Raw genomic sequence first — 21,840 nt, 5'->3', positions numbered from 1 at the left:
TAAAATAAAATAAAATAAAAAACTGAATACGGTAATCTGCAAAGGAAACTTTTTCGGGTTTTTCTTTTCCTGCAGCACAAACCTTTTCAGGTTTTTTTTTCCTCTCTATGCCAAACTAAAAAAACATCCATTAGAGATGGAAGACACTACCAGTCCCAACTCACTTGGTAGACACTTCATTGTACGTTCTTCATGCTTTCACGATTGTATATGTTTTTATCACCAAAATAAAAAATAATAATAAAAAACACACAATATCTGATTTGTTCCACATCATGGATCGATGAGCAAGAGGAGGATTTTCATCATAAGAGATCCCATATCCCTGGTTTCCTCTGTATATAAGATTGGTAGCCTTCCAAGAATAGAACAGAAAGAAAAACTGGCAATAGAAGCAAACGGAGTCCTTTACTATATAATGAGTATCTGGTCCTTTCAGTCCACAACCCAAACCCTCTATTTTTTTTTTTTTAATACCTCTTTTTTTTTACATCAATATATCAAAGAACTAAAGAAAGAAAAAGAAAAGAGAATGAAAAACACTGGCAGTCCTAGGAAAATCAATTTGCTTGCAAACTGCCTTGCTCTTAACTGAAACCCATGAAAGAAAGACTCAAAGGCCCCCTATCCCAACCCCAACTAAACCTTGGACGATGCAACGACAGCCCCTTTCTAAAACCATGTCAACAAACTACGGACAATGACTACACAGTATGGATTCCCTCATCTCCATACCCCAACTACATATGGTGAAACAATCAGTAGTACATGCACAGGGATTAGAACTGTCACCTGTGAAAAATTAACTTCTCAACCACTCTTAGCCGTGATCGGCTTCCCCCGACCCATAGCAAATCCTCGGGTACCATCTGGCATGCGAGGCCCAGGAGGTGGCTTGGTTGAAGTGTGGTGCTCATTGTGGACCAGATTAGTCGATGGGGGAGTACCAGCATGACATCCACGGTTATTGTGTGGTTGACCGCGGCCACGGCCCTTTGCACGGCCACGGCCACGGGATTTCCTAGGCCCATTCTCCTTATCATTGACGACATCCTCACCCTGACCAAACACATCAGTAGTTCAGCTTTATACATTTCCAACATTAATGAGAATTAAGAAAGCTGACAAAGATAAAAAGATGCCTCTTACAAAGTGCTCATGTGAAACTGCATCAGATGACAGAGAAGAATCCTCGGATTGCTTTTCATTTGGCTGCTCAGATGCACACTCTTCATCTTCCTCATCATTCCCTTCTGCTTCATGGGCAGCCTTCCTCCCTCTTGTTTGTGCAGACTTTGACTGTATCAATAAACCACAAATCCTTAGGACTTCAAAAGAGATTAAGAATAGCTGGTAAAGACAATGATACAAAACCAACCCCCCCCCCCCCTTTCCAAAAAAAAAAAGAAATACATATATATATTGCTAGCACTTTTTTTCCTGGTGTTGAGCATACCGTCCTTCTAAGTAGTAGCCGGACTCTCAGACCACTTCTCCAGTTCCTCTCATCATTTAGTTCAGCAATCTATGATCAACAAAAGCAAATAATGCTTGTCAGAATGGGGAGGTGGAGGGGAAAAACAGTCAATTTTAGAATCCAGAGCTTAAAACACTTACAGCCTTTTCTGCTAGTTCCACAGTCTCATATTCCACAAACGCATGCACCTACAGATGATACAAAGAGTTCTGCAGTTCAGAATTCGAACTAACAAGAATGTAAGGAGCAGACATACAACGTTCAACCTTAAATAATTCTTGGGACCACAACAAAACATACACTGGAGGAAGGGAGAGAAAACATAAAATCATGTGTAGCTACAAGATCTGGTGCAACTACAATACTATTCTTCTTAAACTCCTAGTTGTGCTGCTGATAGCATTTAACAGAACATACCCAAAAAAGTGCAACTGTATCATTGACATTACATTTAAATAAAAAACAGAAATATGATACATGGCTATTTGGATGTCCTCCATTTAGGAATTCTAAATATTGAAGATTTTGGATGGTTTCATGGAACTCAGTGAAATACCGTTCATTTCAATTCTTAGTTCAAATGAAGCTTGAAATATATTCACAGTAAAAAAAAACACACAAAGGTTGCCACAATAAACCCATAATGCCTGTGCCTGGAAGGAAAAAAATAATGACCACAGAGGTATGACCCTACGACAGCTCTTTCATGGATTCTCATAGCTTTCTTTTTCAGTCTGCATGAGTTGAATGACCTGTCATAGTGGTTTCAAATAATAAAGTGGTATTGAAAAGCATCCTTTACTAATTACCTGAACCAGCCTCTGATTAGTATATTTTCATTTTCATGCCCAAACCTACCACCCCACAGCCTTAAGGATATCAAAACTTGGAGGCAAGATCTATCATGGAACTAGATATAATAACTGAAGCCCCACAAACCAAACCTTCAGTTGTTGCACTGCCCCATGATCACCACATCAAAGAAGACTAACCCAACATACAGGATTCTAGTACTCCTGGTGGGGGCAGCATTTACCAAGAGACGGGTTCTCTGTAAGTCACTGAGAGTGGGCATGGAGTGGAGGAGCTCCATATCCCCTAATCCTGGATAAAAGATGCATGGGAAAGTAGGATTTATAAAAAGAAGTCTATTTTTGAATCCTTTCATATAAGGTTGTAATAAGAGCTAATATTAGAAACGAACTGGTGATTTGATTCAATAATGACTTTAATGTAAGTGCTTTGACAGTGTTGATCAATACATAGGGTTTCTGTACCCCCATACTGAATTGTTCTCTTCTTCTCTTCGCCCAGGAATATCATCTATCATTCAAGCTAGCTGTTCAAGAATATCTTGACAACACTAAGTTCAATTATCCCCAATCCCAACTTTTCTTCTTCTGACCTTCTAAGTTCCCAACCTTTATTTTCTTCTTTTCTGCATTTTTTTCCCAAGTAGATCCTGAAATATAACTTCATTCTACCAATCTGATGATCAGAACCTTGCCAAATTCAAAACCCATAAACAAATCATACCAACCCCTTTACTTGATACAACTGCCTCATCCTACCACCCTAAAACCCTAATTCAGACCTGCGTGCTGGTTCTGTTTAAAATCTTGAAAGACTGGCCCATAGTTGATCCTATTCATCAAGGGCTACATGAATGGGACAACACCTGTGGACTACTCACCCAGAGTCCAAATTCTAGACAGGAGCACCGTGTACTATACAAATACTGACTAATGAATCGACCCCAAAACAATGTGGTCTTTTAAGCTAGAATGACGATCATCAGACAATTAATGTTTCATAATCATCCATTTTATATGACTCATACGTCAGTGTCAACAATTTTGTTCTTCCATTGCCTGTCACTCAAACAAAGAAGACACGACCGACGGACCTGAAGTGGAGGAAACTTGGGTGTCCTTACTTTGAGTCATCCAAGTAATGTACACAGAGACGCCAAACAATCCAGCAATGTTCAGCCAAGAAAGACCTCAGGCAGACCCATTCAGTGGTAGGAATTGATCCCTTCTTACATGCCAATTCTCAAAGCAACTGAAATGTAAGTGAAGGTCCAAATTCTGCACCTATAGAACCTAGGACCTTCCTCTATAAATGCGAAATCAAACCAGTAGTCTGCAAATATATCAAATTATGCAACCCAGACTTGTAAAGTTGAACCCCGTATCTGAAACTAAATGATAGCAAGAATGACAAATTTACATCATAATAAATGAAAAAAAGTACAGCATGTGTCTGACAAATATCCAAACCTTATTACTGAAAAACATATTGTCCTGTTTTGCCACTCTTGATGCAGCTGTAGAACCACCATTAGTTGTCTGAGGTTGGCAGGTGCGGATTGTCTTCACACTAAAAGAAAAAAAAGCAATTCACATAATTACTTTACTGCAACGGTTATCAACAGGTTGAAAAACTTTCCTCGGAAACAAGCTCAGTACCTCCCAACCGCGGAGAAAATCTTCATCAGATTTTGATAGGAGTGACTCTCAGGTAAGTTTTCAGCAACAACAATGCGTGACTGCACAAATAGAGATACATATCATTAGATGATTACGTAAATTGGTAACTTGACACAAAAATGTAAAAAAAAGTAAATCAATAAGAAAATGCTAAAAAAAAGTTCTATACACAGTTGTCAATTCAACCAATGGGTAGGCATGATATGGCCAACATTTAATGTACCATTTCTGCCCCCAACAAAGGTCACCATGTACATAAATTGACGCACAACTATGCGAAACCCAAAAACTAGAAAACAAATCCTTTTCTTTATAACAATTGTTTATGAAAGCAAGCACAACCTAGTAAAAGACAAAAATATAATATAGCACAGGACACCTGCAAGTCTTCCATGTCTGACTCAGTCAATGGATGGAGGCGCCTCACTTTTTTTCCATCTTCACTAACGACCTACAATGTGCAGCCAAGTAACATGTGAGGTCAAAGGCATGATTGGAGACAGACAAGTACAGAAATCATGAAGTATATCTGTGAATGAACTTACAAGCTTTGATGAGGTCCGAAGAACGATTGCAAGCTGGTGATTGCTACTGATAAGGGCTTTGATCTTCTTAAAAGACGCAACAACTGAGACAGGCACTGTTCAAGACAAGATGATGCCATCCATGTGAGACTGATTTACCTGGAAAGATTGAGAGATACAAACTACAACAAACTAGCAGGTAGTGAGATTTACCCACCAAAAATAATATACTAATGTCAACCAAAGACTATTATATGGAACCAGAGAATTGCCAATGGGAGTTTGGAACCCATCTTAAAATTTCTAGCAGATAAAGTTAAGAGGAAAGCCAAGTTTTTTGTGTACATGATAATGCACCTTGTATTTTTCAGAACATTATGAGACACTACTACTCAATCAAGTCTTATTCCCCCCAATGGATGGATGCTTGCCCTCATGCCCAGTTGGACTGGCTTGGTCTATCCCATAACCGAAGGTAGATGCCCTTATTCTCAAGGCCATTCCTTTGAGTAGCGTATTAAAGGAAGGGAGGTCTACGTGCTGAAGGAGAAGCCAATGCACTGGATAAGAAAGGAATTGACTTGGACTAATTCCAAGGCTTAACGTAAGGACTTTTACTTCTAATCTTTAAAGAAGAAAGAAGAGAAATCAGATTATGTTTCCCAAGAGGGCCCCTTCTCTCAGGACAGCAGTCTTCCACTTTTTGTTGACTGATAGAACAGATGTTGGTGAAGATTTATAATAAAATTGTGCATCAAAATAAAGCCAACTCCTGACGATTTATAATAAAATTGTGCATCAAAACAGAGCCAACTCTTGTATTAATGGGGTTGAGTATTTCTTTGTAACAGATCTAAATAAGGTTCCAAGCATGGGGTGTATGAAGTATGAACCTTAATAAACCCACCAATTAGATCCTACATTATTAGACCCTTAAAAGACCAAACTTATTAACTAGTCATGTCGAAGGAATAAAGCACTAGTTGTTTTGATCTTTCATCTCAAATGCAATATACTCTAAAGTTCTTCCAAAAAAAAAGGTTTAGGATAAGGTTAATCTCACATTTTTAATTTCTACACAAATGAAGTCAATAGGGTTAGCCCCTTTGCAATAGGGTTAACACTAAGATCTTTATCTAAACACAAAGTAAAGGGAGAAAACATATGTTTAGAAACGAAAATGAGAAGGATGATTTAATACTTGAGACAATGTCGGGTGTATGAAAATATTAAAGTGATAATGGTAGAGTGCCAGTAATGGATGAAAGCATTAACAAGACACACACACACACACACACACACACACACAAAAAAACCCCTACCTGATGCAGTCAAGAATGTCCAAATAAGTCAACTAGAATACTTTATTTTGGCCCATGGGTGGGTTCTATAGACCTTAATGTAATAGGCCTAATTGATCAGCCCATAGAGTGAGGTGCTGCTAGTATATGGGATTAGTAGTTAAAATCAAAGCTTGAACTAGATTAGGATACTTTAAAGCTAGATTGAATACTATTTTGATTATTGATCTTATATAATTTAGAGCGAGTAGGAGTCCCTTTTCAAGTCAAATTAAGACTTTTAGAAAGTTCATATATATGTAATGCACCCCCCCCCTCTCAAAAGTAATTCAATTAGAGATGATATGATTGAATATTGCCCTTTATAGAGGTTTTGATGGTGTTGAGCAGTGCACATGGGATTGCTATCCCAATTCTAATTTCTTCTCTCCTTTTTCTTTCCCAACAGCTTTTTCTATCATTCAAGCTGTGCTATTCAAGGTGGTCTTTGATAACAGTAAATTGGATTATCCCCACCACCAATTCTTTTTCTTCTAACCTTTAAATTCCCAAACTCTGTTTCCCTACTATTCTTTTTAATTTCTGTACTCCCCAAAAAACCCAAACTTCGAACTCAGGTCCACGGTAACCTTACAATTAAAGTGTCCCATACCTTAGGGTCATCCTTAGACATCATTACCTATGTTCCCTCTTTCATCCCCGTCCAACCACTAATAACATGGGATTTTAGGATTTTGCCGTCGTTTCTTAGTACATAAACACCAATCCTGACTTTTTGATTTAGATCTTGGAAGCTGGCCCTAATTGACCCTATTAAAGCTAGTGGTACATCATTACTATTACAATCTACCTCTAAGTGCAGCTATTTTGAGTAACAGCTGAAAAGACTGCAACACTCATATTATGGTTGCCATAAATACATACGGAAGATTAGAGTGTCTAAAATTAAAATAACTTTTAAGTATGAAAGCAGGCAAGGCTCTGACCTCAAATGAGATACCAATAGAAGTGTGGACGAGCATAGGATTTTGTGGTTTTTCTTGATTAACAAAACTATTTAACAAGATTGTGAGTGAATAGGGAAAAACACCATGGCTCAATTTGCAAAAATAAAGGTGATATTCAAAGTTGCATAACCAGACATAGAACTCATGTACCATACTACAAAAAATAAATGGAGGCAAAACTTAGTAGTCAATCCATGCAGGTTAGGTGGTGCTGACTCAATCAAAGCAAGATTGGGGGGTCTACATTACATTCTAAATTTAGTTCATAAGTTAACAAATTAAGTTACTTAGCGGTTAAGTCTTGTTTTTTCTTTGTGAGAGAGTCTTCCCTTTATCATTCTGAGTTTTAGAATGCTTCAGCTATATACCTTGTGTTTGCTATTCCAAACAAAGGCTGCTAACACTGCTGGAGATTTGCAGAAGCAGCTCCTTTCGGGTTGCTCCAAGTCTACAGCATGCTTGATTGGAGACATTCCAAAAAACCCTCTGAGATGCAACCAGCATTGGACCACCCTAAAATTGGGCCCAAAAACCAGATCCAAAGATTCAAAAAAGGGCACTAAAAGCTGGCAGAATACCCCAGGGGTATTTTGGTCATCTTTCAAGCCCCCCCTTTTGGGGCTAAATATGGGTCAAATCTCCTCAATCCAAGGGTCAGGGACTACTTTTGGTTTTCTGTTTGACTCAGTAGTTTGAGAGTTATAGTCATTTTAAAATTATGTTGAGTTAGTTAATTGTGAATAAGATTCCTTATCTAAAAGGGGGATCTTATCTTTTAGAGTTTGTTTCTATGTAGAAGTCAGTACCCCATGACATCCCCAGCCCCTTCCCGCTCTTGCGCTAGCACCCACAAGCCACCCTTCCCCTTCTTCTCTCCCATGGGCTCTCGAATCCCACTCCCTTTAGGAAACCCTTATTCCCTAGGATTGCATAACCTTCTAAACCTCATTTTCCCTCCATTAGGATTGCATAACCTTCTAAACCTCATCCCGACTCTTAGTTTCCTCAAAACAGTCATATTCCCCTAAGTTCTAACAACCTGCACTTCATCTTCTTCCTTGAGTTTTGCAGAATTTTCAGAATTTCCAGAAATCTGAATTTTACTAAGCTCTATCAATTATATCATAGTCTAGTTGAAAGAACTACAATAGAAGACAGTTCTGATCTGCAAAACCAGCAAGCCTAGCCCCTCTCCCAACCCTAACCGAAACCCTAACTTGCCCTATAATTTAAATTTCAAATCTGAATTTTGAAATTCAATAGAATTCAGATCTGATTTCCATATTCAGCAGGCTAAAACCCTTAGCCGGAACACCCAGATACTCTAGTTTTGTGCTGGTTCCTTCCAAAGAAGATCTTGAAGATCTAACCCAGACCCTGGGTTACATCACTCTGGTCTACCAAACTGGCTTTTCACCCAAAAATAAAATCCTCAGATCTGCATATCCAATCACTTGATGGAACTGATATTTGGAAACCTGAATCTACATCAATAATGTCCATTTGATACTGGTTTAGAGCATGTCAGATGGCTGGCTTGGTCTTATCACCATTAGTTTCTAATTTCATATCAATGCAATATCCCTGCATCTATCTGTTAATGTGGTCTGAGAGTTTTAGGAGTTAACATCACTTGAGAGCCATCAAGTATCTATTGTTTCTGAACTGGGTTAATAAGAGATTTTCTGGGTTTTGACCCTTGTTTAACTCGTAGCAGACTTGTTTAGGTGCACCTCAAGGTTCCCATTGAACAGGGGTTACTAAAACTTGAAATTGGCATTGGTCAGGCTTGTCAGGACTTTTTTGATCTACCATTTGCTTGCAGTTTTGACCAACTTCATTCTTTTTGTCAAGTTAGGACATGGCTGTTTGAGATTTTATTTGTGATCTTAGAGGGAGTTGGGTTAGGTTAGGTCATACCTAGCATTACATTACCATAATAAGCATGTTGTGATAATGACTAACAAAATAATCTTCAGCCTTTCTTAACAAGCAGAATAATACCTAAAATAAGAAATTGTGTCATTGACAACCCGACAATCCAGAAAACTCTGCATGCAAGACCTCGTTTGGATCCAAAAACTGAACCAAATCAAAGGTCCTGCATAGATAAGATAGCAACAAACTTACCAAACCCTTCAGGATCTTTGTTGATGAACCTCATCAGATGGTCAGTAGTGGCCAAGTTCACATCACTGAAATAATACTCAACCTGCAATGTTCCGAGGAAGGAGAATGTCAGACAATATTCAGATAGCAGAAAATATTATTGAGAACTATGCAGCAACCAAATTGATTTAAAAATATACAAAAACCGTGAAAGAAAATAATGCAGTTAAATGTACAAATATTTAAGTTCATTTTTTAATAGTAATTTTTGTTTATCATTTATCAAATCAATAAAGAGTAATAGGAATCACCGTTGCGAAGATTGATCCAAACTCTACTCCAGTAATTGAATGGAGATTTTAGAAGCTGTTGCATGATGCTTGTTGCCAAGACATGCCTTCTCTTCCTTCAATAATTCGGTTCTGATTCCCTCCCTAGGTGTGCTCTTCTCAACACCATGGAAAAAATTTCGGTCAAAATATAGGTAATTTTGACCGAAATATCCGCAAAATTTGAAAACGAAACAAAACTCAAAGAATTTCCCTGAAGTTCAAAGATTCGACCTAAATTTCAGAAATTTTGACCATTTCGCAAGTTTCAACACTAAAACTTATTTTTCCTTGATTTTTGTTAATTTCTATCCCATTTTCACCTAATTTCCACAACTATTTTGCCTTCAAACACCTTTTAAGCCATAACAGCAATTCATGGGCCTAAGCCCAAACTACAAAGGAAACTCATCTGCAACAAAATGTGAAGCATGAACCAAACCCAATAATTTCAAACTTCCATTTTTTTTCACTTTTGTTTTCTTCAAGCCTTAAATTTATTTAAGTCTAGTCTAGGACTATTGATCTATGATTGTGTGTTGTTAAACTTATATTTTGATTATTGCAACTATTTTTTTAACTTTTCAATCTTAAAACTATTTTCTAAATTTCAAAATACAATGCATACATGAGATATGGGCTTGAACTTAATACATGTGAGACACCATCACTTGATCTAGTTGGTCATTGTATTTTGCTGATTTGTTGTATATATAACCATTCTATCAAACAATTCATGTATGCTGATAATTCTATGCATGCATGCAATTCAGTTTGTACTTGTCAAAACCAATCATTTGTTAGTATATTTGAATGATAACTTTTGAGTGATCTTTTTTAGGCAAAATACGAGTTTCATTGTGTTTATTATACTTCAAATAAGTAGAAGGCAAGAAATAAGATGAAATGGATGTCATATAAGGCCCAAAACCTAGGGTCAAATTTTCAAAAAAAAGTACCAAGTATCCACCAATATATTGGTTGAAACCTGAAAATTTCAGTTTTTTGCTGGGCCGAAACTTAGGTTTCGACCAAAGTTTTCTCCATGCTCAACACTTTTCTTCTCTATTTCCTTTTCCCCTTATTCATTCTCCTTTGGTTTCTTCTCTTTTTACCTATTATTATTTCTTCATTGGTGTACTCCAATCCAGTATGAGTGTTTGATGCAGATCCAGCATGTTATTAGTAGTAGCTGAAAAAAGCTCTCATACTTGGTTGAAATAATTTGTGTGATTGACTTCTCCTCACAAAGTCAAGGGAATATTGATGTAGCCTCAACTAAATGAGGGCCAATTCTTCCAAGATCTTCTATAAGAGAACCAATCATATGAGACCAAGAAAGGGTTTCTTGAAATTTTGGTTATGGGATATAGGGTGGATTATGGATATGACATCAGATGGGTTTAACTAGTGGCTATCTTTCCTGATAGGATTAATTGGTATGGATAATATCAAGGACAATGGGATGTTAGTTTTGGAGAAATATAAAATGGTAGAATATCTAACACGACGGAGCAAGTTCTTGAGATATGGGATGAAAAGTTAGGGGAATGTGGAAAACTTGGAGGGATGTACATAATGGTATAGGGATATGATTTCCTATGTTTGAGGGGTTTGAATGGCTAACATAGGGATATGATTTCCCATGTTTTAGTGGGTTTGGATGGCTAAATTAGAAGATATAAGGGTTTTTATCATGGGGTGTTCTAAGGAGTATGAAAATTCAAGAAAAATTTACATCTTGAAATCAAACAGTCAAAAATTGGGGTCAAATTGCATTCTAAGGTCACTACAGTTGGGGATGATGCACCTAAAGTTTGGGTTTCTTGACAAATCCAAAAATTCAAGAAAATTCAAGAAAAACAAAAAAGAGGGTGATATGAGAAGGGGAATGGAATTAAGTGTTATTTTGTTACCTACAATTCAAGTCTAGCAATGACCTAAGTGGAGATGAGATAGTGAAGGCAGCATGCAACCACTGCCAAAGGAGAATCCTTCAAATAAAACCCTAGGTTGCTTACCAATCACATGGAGATCCCTTGCCACTGATAAGAAACTCTACTAACACCTTGCTCTTAGGAAACAACACCCTCTTTATCAATTGTATTCTGAATCCTGTTATCTGTTGCATAACCAAGGCTTTATTTATAGCCTTACACAAGAAGTCCTAGTCAAATTAGGATTTAGAAACTGACTTTCGGAGTTGCACTCAACATACTAATCCAAATTCAAATAGGACTCCTATAACTAAACTTAAAAGAACTCCTTATCATATCCTAAACTGACTTAGACACTTGAAACTAATGTTCTGCCCATACACCTTAAGTTGGGCAGCTATTACATACCTAGACCAATTAAACTAAAATAAAAGCCTATTTTCCTAATTGGTCTAAACTCTAAATTTATGTGCCTATTAAACTGGACCATGACCACACAAACCTCCTCCCTCTTTGCCTCAAGACCCCTACGCCCTTCCCTCCCTAACTGCAAGCTTCCTCACCTATTTTTCATCCCATTCCATCTGAATTTTGATCCTCAGTTAATTCTCCAAGTTCTTCCTTTCCATTTAGGCTTTTTAAACCTAGTATCTCACAAACTCTACACATAGTAATCCCAATTCATCCCATTCTTTTTCCTATCAACCCTAGTTAATCCCATAGGATCTTGCTAATTTTGTTAAACACTAAACCCTTCCCTGACCCATTCCGTACACAAGACACAGTCCCAAACAGATCCAACCCTCCTAAAGAATCTTGTTATCCAAAAATCATCCCATTGGTAAATTTGTTAGGATTTGTATCAGATTGATGTAACCTGGGTTGGACCCTTATAATTGAGCCCAAAATTCAGACACAAAGAAGCCAATCCAAAGCAGGCCAAATCCCCCTCAAGGGTATTTTGGTCATTGTCCTTTCCCCTTTAGGACTCAATATGGGTCAAGGGTCATGGACCTATTTTTAGTTTTACATTTGAGTTAGTAGTTTGAGAGTTAGTCCCTTTTAAGTTGTGTTAAGTTAATTAGTTAGGGATAATATAAAATTCCTTGTCCAAGAGGGTTCTTATCTTTTAGGAGTTTGTTTTAAGAGTTGTCTGTATTTAAAGAGTCCTTGTAATGAGGTGATGTATCCTAAACTATAAAGGAGACCCACCTAGAGGCCTATCCTTTAATTAACTAGAGTCGAAGTTAAAGAATTGAGTCAGTTAAGGAATCCCGAGTTGAGTCCAAGTGTCATGTAATATGGCTATAAATAGCCTCTTAATTTCTTAATACAGTAGGTTGGATTATTTGAGTAAATCAGAGGCTGGGGCCGTGGAGAAGGAACTTGCGGCCTGGGCTGGAGAGTAATTCTAGAAATTCAGCAAGTTCCAGCACTCATCCAACTTCCACAGCAGTGCACACACAAATCACAGCAGCACAAGTAAGTTGAAGATCACCCCCACCCCATCGCATCTTCCCTCTCCCACTTCCCCTTCGATTTCAAATCTCCCAGCCTGTCCCTCACCCTCTCCATCACATCCCCCTCCCCCCAATTTTGCACATTGCAGAAACATCACCTCCAACCCCTGCAGGTCTCTTTAAACATCTCCCTCGTTCGGCTCCCTGTTTAGGCAGATAATTTCTGCAACTAGTATAACCCTTCTGAGGTCTGAACCCTAACTCTATTGTTGTTCAGAACCTGACTTTGATCGGAGCAATTAGGAATTAGGTCTGCACCTTCAAAGGCAGCAAACTTATTCCCTGTTCTACCCAAACTGAACTACCCAGAAACCCTAGTTTTGTGCTGGTTCTTATCTAAGAAGATCCTGGAAGATCTAACCCAGAACCTAGGTTTCATAATACACCCCCTTATACAACCAACCTAGGCTTATTCCTCTAACAAGAAGCTCAAATTGCTTGTGGATCTGGATCACTCTATTCTCTTCTTCTTGAAATGGGTTTCCAGATTTCACATTCCTAACCCTACGAAGATACATTGTGACAACTACCAGAATCCAATATTTTGTGCGTGAACCTAATATATTGAAGTAGATTGTCATTTTGTTTGGGATGCAGCCTTAAAAGAGCTTGTTGAGAGCCCTTCTATTTCTTTTAAAGACCAATTGGATGACATGTTTACTAAGTCCTTGTTTGCTCTCTCTATGATACTTGCCGTACAATAAGTACAGATCCTCAAGCTTGATGGGGAGGAATGACACTCTAGAGGTGGTTCAATTTTTTTTAATTATTTATACTGTAGTGTATTAGTCTACCTGCATATTTAATGATGAATTTGCCCCATCTTCTGCAAGTAGCTCCTGGCAGTAAAGAAGATGGCAGGCTTGGAGATCTGGATGAAATAAAAAATGTAAGCGGACATAGATAATCCAATCACACAAGCTGAATCGCATTTCAAAACAGAAAACCATAAAATCCTGAACCCACTAAAGGAGAAATTGTTTTTATGTTTGGGGCTGCAAGCATCATATAGTGCAGGAAATAATGCAAATAATAAGTAAGGATGACAGGAAAATAACAAAGGGAATAAGAAGAAGCAAACAGAAAAAGGGAATAAGAAGCAAACAGAAAAAGGGAATAAGAAGAAGAAAAAAAAAGACAAAGGGGATTAGAAGAAAACAACAGAGGAGAGTACAAGGTGATGTGAAACCCAATTTTAGGGTTAGAGATTTTTTTAAGATAAATTAAGGATTGCCCAGAATCTTCCAGCAACTAAGTCTGAAATATTATGGGATGTTTGTGGATCTCTAAAGAATTTATGGAAAGGCCTTAAGGAAAAGTTAGGATTGTTGACAAGTCACCAAAGAAGGGTTTGAGATACCCAAGAATAATATGGGATGGATAATATTATTAGATGGAGATCCAACTTTAGAGGTTATGTGGGGTATGGGTTTGACAGAACTAGATAGGAAGGAAAGGGAAAGGTTCTTTATGGTTTGGATCTTGAAAGAAGACAAGAACTTCTTTATCTCTTCCTTGCACTTTTCCTTTTCTCTTTTCTTTCATACTTTTTTCTTTCATTCTTTTTTTCTTCTTTCATTTCTATTCTTTCTTCTGTGTTTCTTTTTTATTTTTTTCCTCTCTCCTTTTTTCTGTTTATCTTTTTTTGTTACCGCAGGGAAGAAGAGAAGAGAGGGAGGGGCCAAGAGGTTTAGAGAGGAAATGGGGGGTAGGAGGGGTAGGGAATGGGTGAGTCATAGGGGGTAGGGGCAGGGATTGGCAGTGTCACAGGGTCCTAGGAAGATTGCTGCCAAGGTGCGGCAGCAGGAGAATGGGGTGGGGTTCCTGCGCACAACAGGGGAGGGGTAGGGAGGGTCTTGCGGGGGTAGGGGAAGGTGACAGAGGGGCTGGGGCTTGCTGGGATTGAAGGGAAAGGGGTGCAAATTACCTGTGATGGAGAGGGAGAGGGGGGAAAGAGTTTAAGGCTTGCTGTACTTACCTGGAACTTGAGAATACTTGCCAGAATTTTCTGAAGAAGAGTGCTAGACATAGTTGCTGATCATTGAAGAAGAAAGCTTAACTTGAAATCCGTCTTGGCCCCCTCAAACTCCATATTCTTATTCAAATAATCAGACTTCCCATTTACAAAGAAAGAATCAACCTATTTATAGCCTACTAAAAGACTTCAAACCTAAGTGGAACTTCTCTATAGATTAGGATCTCAATACATTGAATCACAGCAGACCAAATAAATAAATAACAAATGATCTAATGGACTCTAATTGACACACACTGAAATAAAATCCCAATTAACTAAAGACTCTAATTGACAAATGCTGAATCCTAATTAACTAAAGCCTCTAACCGACATATGCTGGAATTATAAAAAACTAAAGAATCACGAGCTGAATTAAAACTTCACTAACTAAAGACAAATGTTGACATTAGTCTAAGGAGGGAATAAGGACAAAAATGCCCCCCTATGGGTTTGGCTAGCCTAGGGAGGCTTCCCCCTAGGTGTGGGTTTTGGGCCCAACTTAGGGCTTTGGTGAAGGACAGAATTTTGGCTCACATCACAAGGTTGCACAATCTTGCTAAGCCAATGAACCTCACGGTAGCCCCCAAAAAAAATTCAAAACTTAATTAATCAAATCTGCCCAGTAAATTGAGTCACAAGAATATTTATAAGAAGAAATTACGCATCGTGTTTAAAGTCTAAAGCAGAAAAGACTTAAAATATACTTTCTTTTTCTTTTTGGGTAAGAAAATATATATTTCCGGACCACTTCTCAGAACCTCGACTTATAAAATAAATAAACAAAACTCAAATTGTTGCCCAAATAAAAGATCGCAAATTTCCCACATTAGATAGTTCCTAAAAAATCCTACTGAAACTACAAAACCCATGGACCCAATTCATCTTCAAATGGATAAGCAAATGGTTTGGGTCGGTTCAAGGCTGCACCGAAGGAGACTGAGGAAGATGGAGACACAATGGCACAATTCGATTTTTATTCAAACTTCTAATAAGACTACAAAACCTTCAACATAAAACCAACTATCAAGAAATATAGACTGCAGTAAACTTGGTAACTAAGGCTCCCTAGCGTACAGTTTATATTTATGATTATTTGACCTTTAAACATAAATGGAAACATCTGGTATGATTTAAGACCCCAGTTTCTCATTAAAATATGGGTTGTTTATGATTTATCATCATAAACTGTTAATTTTTGTTAATGTGAGTAGTGAGTACCCTTAATGAACACATGTTAATTTTTGTTTACGTGGGGTACTCTTAATGAACACATGCAAAACCATTGCATAAGTAGGGGTAAAAAGGTAAAGTTACCCCCAAAATAATATTAGAATGAAACATTCTCTCTCTCTCTCTAACCTCCAAATTGTTCTCACATCCACTTCAACAACATTTTAGGGATATTAAAACTAATCAAAACCAATAAAAGCAAGCGAAAACAAAAAACTAAGGCTGATATATATATTTTACAACGAAAACCCAAATCAACCCAAGACCAAATTTAAGATACATAATATGTTATTTACTTAATGGTACCAAACCTATTTCTCGTTATATAATAATTTGTGTCTGGTAGCAAGGAAGAAAATTCGACCGAAACAAGAATTTCGACCTTGCAAAAGGCCGAAATTTCGACGTTTGGGTCGAAATTTCGATCGAAACTGGACACTTTTTCTGAAAATTGGAACTTCAATTTCGGCCTCATATGGACTCAAAATGATTTGGATTCTTGTATACTACCTATTTCAAGCATAATAAACACAATGGAACTAGTATTTTGTAAAAACCAAAACTATTGAAAATTTATCATTCAAGTATACTAACATATGACTGGTTCCGACAAGTGCAAACTGTATTGCATAGATGCATAGAATCAACAACATACATGGATTGTTTGGTAGTATGGTTACATATATAACAAGTCAACAAAATAAAATGACCAACTAGATCAAGTGATGGTGTCTCAAATATATTAAGCTAAAGTCTATATATCATATATATATAAAATAAAAATACATAATTTTAGAAAATAATTATTAAAATAAAAAAATGAAAAAATGGTAGCAAATAATAAAAATATAAGTTTAACAAAACACAATTTTAGAACATAGTCCTAGGCTAAACATATATTAATTTCAAGGCAATACAAGATCATTTAAGGCATGAACAAAACAAAAAAAAAAAAAAAAAAAAGGGAAGTTTGGAACTGTTGGGTGTGGCTCATGCTTCTTATTCTATTGTTGCTGGAGTTTCCTTTGTAGCTGTAGTGGCTTAGGAGGTGTTTGGAGGCAAAGGAGTAGTGAAAATTAGGTGAAAATGGGATAGAAATCAACAAAAGCTAAGGAAAAACAAGTTGGAATGCTGATATGTCAAAATTTTGGTCGAAATGGTCGAAATTTTGGTCGAAATGGTCGAAATTTCGGTCGAAATGGTCTCGGTCGATACGAAACGATATGAAAATTCGTGCCTACTACTATATTTCGTTTCGATTTGGATTTTTGCAGGCATTTCGGTCGAAATTTCGACCATTTCGATCGAATTTTCTTCCATGTCTGGTAGTACCCAAACAAAAATTATTTATCACTCATGATATTATCATACTGATGATTTATAAATAGGTCATAAACATAAATATAAATTAACTCATAATCTATTACCATACTGATAATTTATAAATAGGTCATAAACTTAACAAATTATGCCAAAGATAGCATAAATAACAACCAGCTCTCTTATGGATACCGAACTTCACTTAGATGAAATAAAATTGCACAAATAAAATGATAATCCAAATGCCCTACTCAACGATCATGTTAATGTGCTAATAAAACTCCATGAAAGAGGGCTATCGTCACTCAATGTGTTCCAACCAGCCATACGATACACACAAACTTACTAAGTAAAAAGAAAGACCCTTGGCAAGGCACACCATAGAAAACCGAAAAGCAAGAAAATCGAGTTCACTCATCTACCCGGTTGATCAAACATACTATTAATAAATGCTACGCGATCTCCCAACATCATTTGCTACAAAAGAGATTGTGAACTAAAGGATGATGACGAATAAGTTGAAGTAGAAGCGCAGACCTGGTTCAAAATCTTTTGGGCTGCTTCCTCTGGCAGTCCATTTCTTGTATCATGGGCAGGATCCGGATCGGGCGGAGCATGAGATTTAAGACTCTCCTGTTCTCCAAAGCCACCATAATACTGGTACTGAACAGGATTGTGCAGTATCTGAACATGAAATGGAGAATTCGGTGCAGGAAAGACGTGCATCGGATTAGGTCCCTGAGGAATCACCAGCCGCGGCTTCTGCTGCTGTTGCTGCAGATCAATCCGATTCGTGGTCCGAGGGACAAATTCAGGAGCCTCAGCATTAAGCCGACTGAGAGAGATGTTACGGGAGAGGGAAGGATCAGAAGAGATGGCATCGGGAGAAGAAGATGGATCACCATCTCCATCGTCTGGATTAACAGATGATGGTAGGTTTTCAGGTACGGTTTCGTGCGCCATTGATGACAGTTATGATATTCGTTTTCAAAAGCTCTAGGGTTTATCGAGGGAAGGGAGAAGAGTGAAGTGACGATGATTCTGATTTTGATCCTACTGAGTGCTACCAACTGAGAGTAAGAGCCCCAAAGGGCGGAGAAAATGTAGAGAATTTCTCACCAAGAGGGGCTTCGCAGGACTATTTATAGGTAAGTTGGTGGGAAAGGTGCGACTCTCGGATGACGATCGAGTGCAAAATGGTAATACATCTGTTTTCTTTTTCCCACGGCAAAGCATTTCCGCAAAATTTGCCAGATACGGTAGGTAGTAAAATAAATAAGGATAATTTGTATATGATCCTTGAGGTTTGGTCGATATTATTTGGTAATCCTTGTATATGCATTTTCTGAAAAAATCAATTTAATGACAAATTATCGTTTAGATGACTAATTTGCCCTTATTCTTTTTGTTTTTGGACAATTTTCGTTTGGACCCTGAGGTTTGGTTTATATCATTTTTAGTCCAAAAAAGTTGAGATTTTGCATTTGTCTCCTGTATTATAGAAAAAGTCAATTTAAAAATAAATTATTACTTTTATGACCAATTTGCCTCTATTTTTATTTTTTTAATTTAGATTTTTTACATATACATCCTACTTGTCATGAAACTCGTGACTCCTTCTTAGTCTAAAAATTATAGAAAAATCTTAAAATTTAAATAAATTTTAAAATATGATCAAAATACATTTATATATTAAAATCACACAAGTACCCCTTAGCTTAAACCTTATTTTTGTGCTAAATGGGGAGTCACGAGTTTAATGGCATGTAGAATGTCTATGTAAAAATTTTAAATTAAAAAAAAATAAGGGCAAATTGGTCATAAAAGTGATTATTTGTCCTTAAATTGATCTTTTCTATAGTACAGGGAAGGCAAATGCAAAGTCTCATATTTTTTTGACTAAAAATGACATAAAACAAACCTTAGGAGGTCCAAATGAAATTTGCCAGAAAAATAAAATAAATAAGGGCAAATTGGTCATAGAAATGATAATTTGTCCTTAAATGGACTTTTTCTATAGCACAGGGGAGGCATATGCAAAGTTTCAATTTTTTTGGACTAAAAATGACATTGACCAAAACTAGGGGGTCCATATGAAAATTACCCAATAAATAAATAAAAGGTGAAAACGATATTTGTAAAAAATGATCAGGTGAACTAGCAAAATTAGGGGTGTCAAATTTGCAGCCCGAACCATTAAAATCTAATCGCATCGGCCCATTACAGCTGAACCGAACCTTAATGGGTTGTGTTTGGACTTAGGGTGGCAGAGCCCGCACGTGCCGAACCCAAACCGCAACCTGTTATAACTCATTTTACAACCCGTGTTATGGTTTTGCATACTATAAATTGTTAGCCCAAATCGTTAGTCAATCTGAGTCTAGACCATTAGCCAAACTATTAGTTAGCCAAAACCCAAACCGCACTAAATTGAAACCGACCTAAAACAGTTATTTTGCTAACGGGCTGTGTTTGGCCTGGGTGTTTTTGAGCTCGAAACCGCACAAAACCACATATTTGACATCCCTAGGTAAAATACAGGTGAAAATTGCCTAAACTTCACGAAAATAAAGATCTAGTAGACGGAACCTTACCAAAATCACTGATTCTTTCTGGGTAAGCCACCTCCTTCCTTTCTCTCTCTATAAGATATCTGAGATCGTCACTCCTATAATGGAGAAGCTAACCCTGTTGCTGCGATGATTACTCTTCCCTGAAGTTTCCAAGTGGGTAAGCCATACCTTGACTCATATGGGAATGAATGAAATCATCTATTGCCATTGCTGATGCAATTAGTCGTAGTGATGATGTTCGGGTGGTGGAGAATTGAACAAAGGTAATGGAAGTGTTGTCTAATGTTGTTGAGGTACTTGAGTACCTCAAAGGATTGAAAACCATCAAAGGCAAAAGGAAAAAGAAAAACTGAAAATGGGGAATTGACAGCTGAAGTCTTCCCAGTAGTGAAACAAGTTGAAGAAGAAGAACCTAGGACATGGATTCCTTGTTGCATGATTGAAGTAGAGGAATCATCTTAGAAGTAGAGGAATCATCATCTAGGACCTGATGCTCTAGGCTTCAAACCTTCGTGTGGTTTCTCGATGTTAGACTCATTTGGAATCAATAAAGAAAAAAGAAAAAACATGGCATTTAGCCCTTCTAGCCGCACACGTGGTAGAAGAATTAATGAGTGATAATGTCTGCCTTATTATCTTATCATTTTTTTCAAAGAATTTTGGAAGAATTTCACTGAATATGTCAATGAGATTTCGTTGATTCGCTGGTTTCAACAATAGGTGAATGGCAAAATCTCGTCGGGATGTCGCACCTTACTTTTTTCTTTTTTGTCGAGCACCCCCTTTATTAATTGTTAGGTAAGCAAAATGACTATCATACCCCTTAAAATGTTAGAAATGATTAGTGTCCTGATGAGCACATTTATGTGTGAAATTTTAGGGCATAAAGCATGCATTTTACACACTTAGAGTGGAGCTACCTTGGGTTTATGTTGTTTTTGTAGATTTTAGGACTTTTCAATATTAAGCAAATATTTGGAGTTTTGAGTATGAATCATGCAAATTTTACACGTCAAGAGGTCCATTCAAATTTTCAAATGTGAAAATAGGCCTGATTTGGAGCATGATGGGCTAGAGATGTGATTATGGGCCAACTCTGAAATATTTAAGAGATAAAGAAGGCAAATTTGATCTACGACTGAAATTATAAATTATCAATCAAATCTACAGAGATATTATTGAGAGAGTCCAAATGGAGAAAAGAGTCCTTGCATACCTCAATATTTTATTTCCTATTTGTGATTTGATTAAAGAAAGAAAAAGATGAAAAAAGAATTATATTCAGATAAGGAAGAAGGAAAAATCCCATTTTTGAATGTCTCTGTTCAATTTCTATCAAGCCCTTCATCAAACAGTCATCCGGTGTCCGATCAAGCTGATTTTTGGAGGAGAGCTTCACAACTTCTTGATCCTTAAATCCAACGGTGAAATTGTGCATTTGATCTCTCTAAGTCAGTCTGATTAGTACTTCAAAACCCTAATTGGTTGAGTCAGATAGAAACCCTGAGTTTGGTTCAAATTCTGTTAAGATTCATATCCCATGTAAACTCTATAAAATGAGAGCATACTCCATCAAGGGAGAACGTGTTTTAGAGCTTAGTAGAAGCACTCTTTCTTTTCTCTTCAGTTTATTTAGGCTTTCCCTAGTTTTCTTTGCTTGCTTTTGTGAGATTTTAATTTCTAGATTGAATGATTAAGTTTAATTTTTCTATGTAATGTAATGCAATTTCAAGTTCAAGATCAAGTTCAAGTTTCAAGTTTCAAGTTTCAAGATTCGTTTTTCTCTGGGTCTAGCAATTGCAGATCTAGATCATTCTAGATCTAGATCTAGTTGTTAGGGTTGGTTGAGATTCAAATCGTTTGTTCAAATTCTTTTTTATTGTTTGAAGTTTAAAGATGCAAGTAACATTCTTCAATAATCTTCTCTCCCCCCTCCATTCCCGCTTCTATCTATCCCTCAATATTCTTAATTTAGGATTTACTTTCAGCATTTATTTATTGTTC

At 37.1% G+C, this 21,840-nt stretch overlaps 1 protein-coding gene across 1 annotated transcript; it reads right to left on the bottom strand.

Annotated features, from left to right (window-relative positions):
- LARP6B (RNA-binding protein) lies at nt 1-18,393 on the bottom strand. The gene is made up of 10 exons (XM_089150371.1): nt 17,801-18,393; nt 8,932-9,013; nt 4,515-4,609; nt 4,349-4,420; nt 3,949-4,028; nt 3,760-3,859; nt 1,618-1,665; nt 1,457-1,525; nt 1,150-1,299; nt 1-1,059 (listed from the first exon to the last, which is right to left on the bottom strand). Exons 1-10 carry the CDS (start codon nt 18,224-18,226, stop codon nt 811-813), a joined length of 1,371 nt encoding a protein of 456 aa, XP_089006497.1. The 5' UTR covers nt 18,227-18,393; the 3' UTR covers nt 1-810.
- Nucleotides 18,394-21,840: the final 3,447 nt, after the last annotated feature.

This window comes from Hakea prostrata, chromosome 3 (genome assembly GCF_041222555.1).
Source record: "Hakea prostrata isolate BN-2017 chromosome 3, UWA_Hpros_2, whole genome shotgun sequence".
Lineage (NCBI taxonomy): Eukaryota > Viridiplantae > Streptophyta > Magnoliopsida > Proteales > Proteaceae > Hakea > Hakea prostrata.
The sequence above is the reverse complement of the archived record's forward strand: the minus strand, read 5'-3'. Positions and strand labels throughout refer to the sequence as shown.

Bases quoted from the DNA above. Each gene is read 5' to 3' on its own strand.
- LARP6B (XM_089150371.1), bottom strand. From the start codon at position 18,226: ATGGCGCACGAAACCGTACCTGAAAACCTACCATCATCTGTTAATCCA. The intron at 9,014-17,800 runs GTCTGCGCTTCT...GGAACATTGCAG, and splicing joins CCCAAAAGATTTTGAACCAG to GTTGAGTATTATTTCAGTGA. The intron at 1,300-1,456 runs GTATGCTCAACA...TTATTGATACAG, and splicing joins GGCTACTACTTAGAAGGACG to TCAAAGTCTGCACAAACAAG.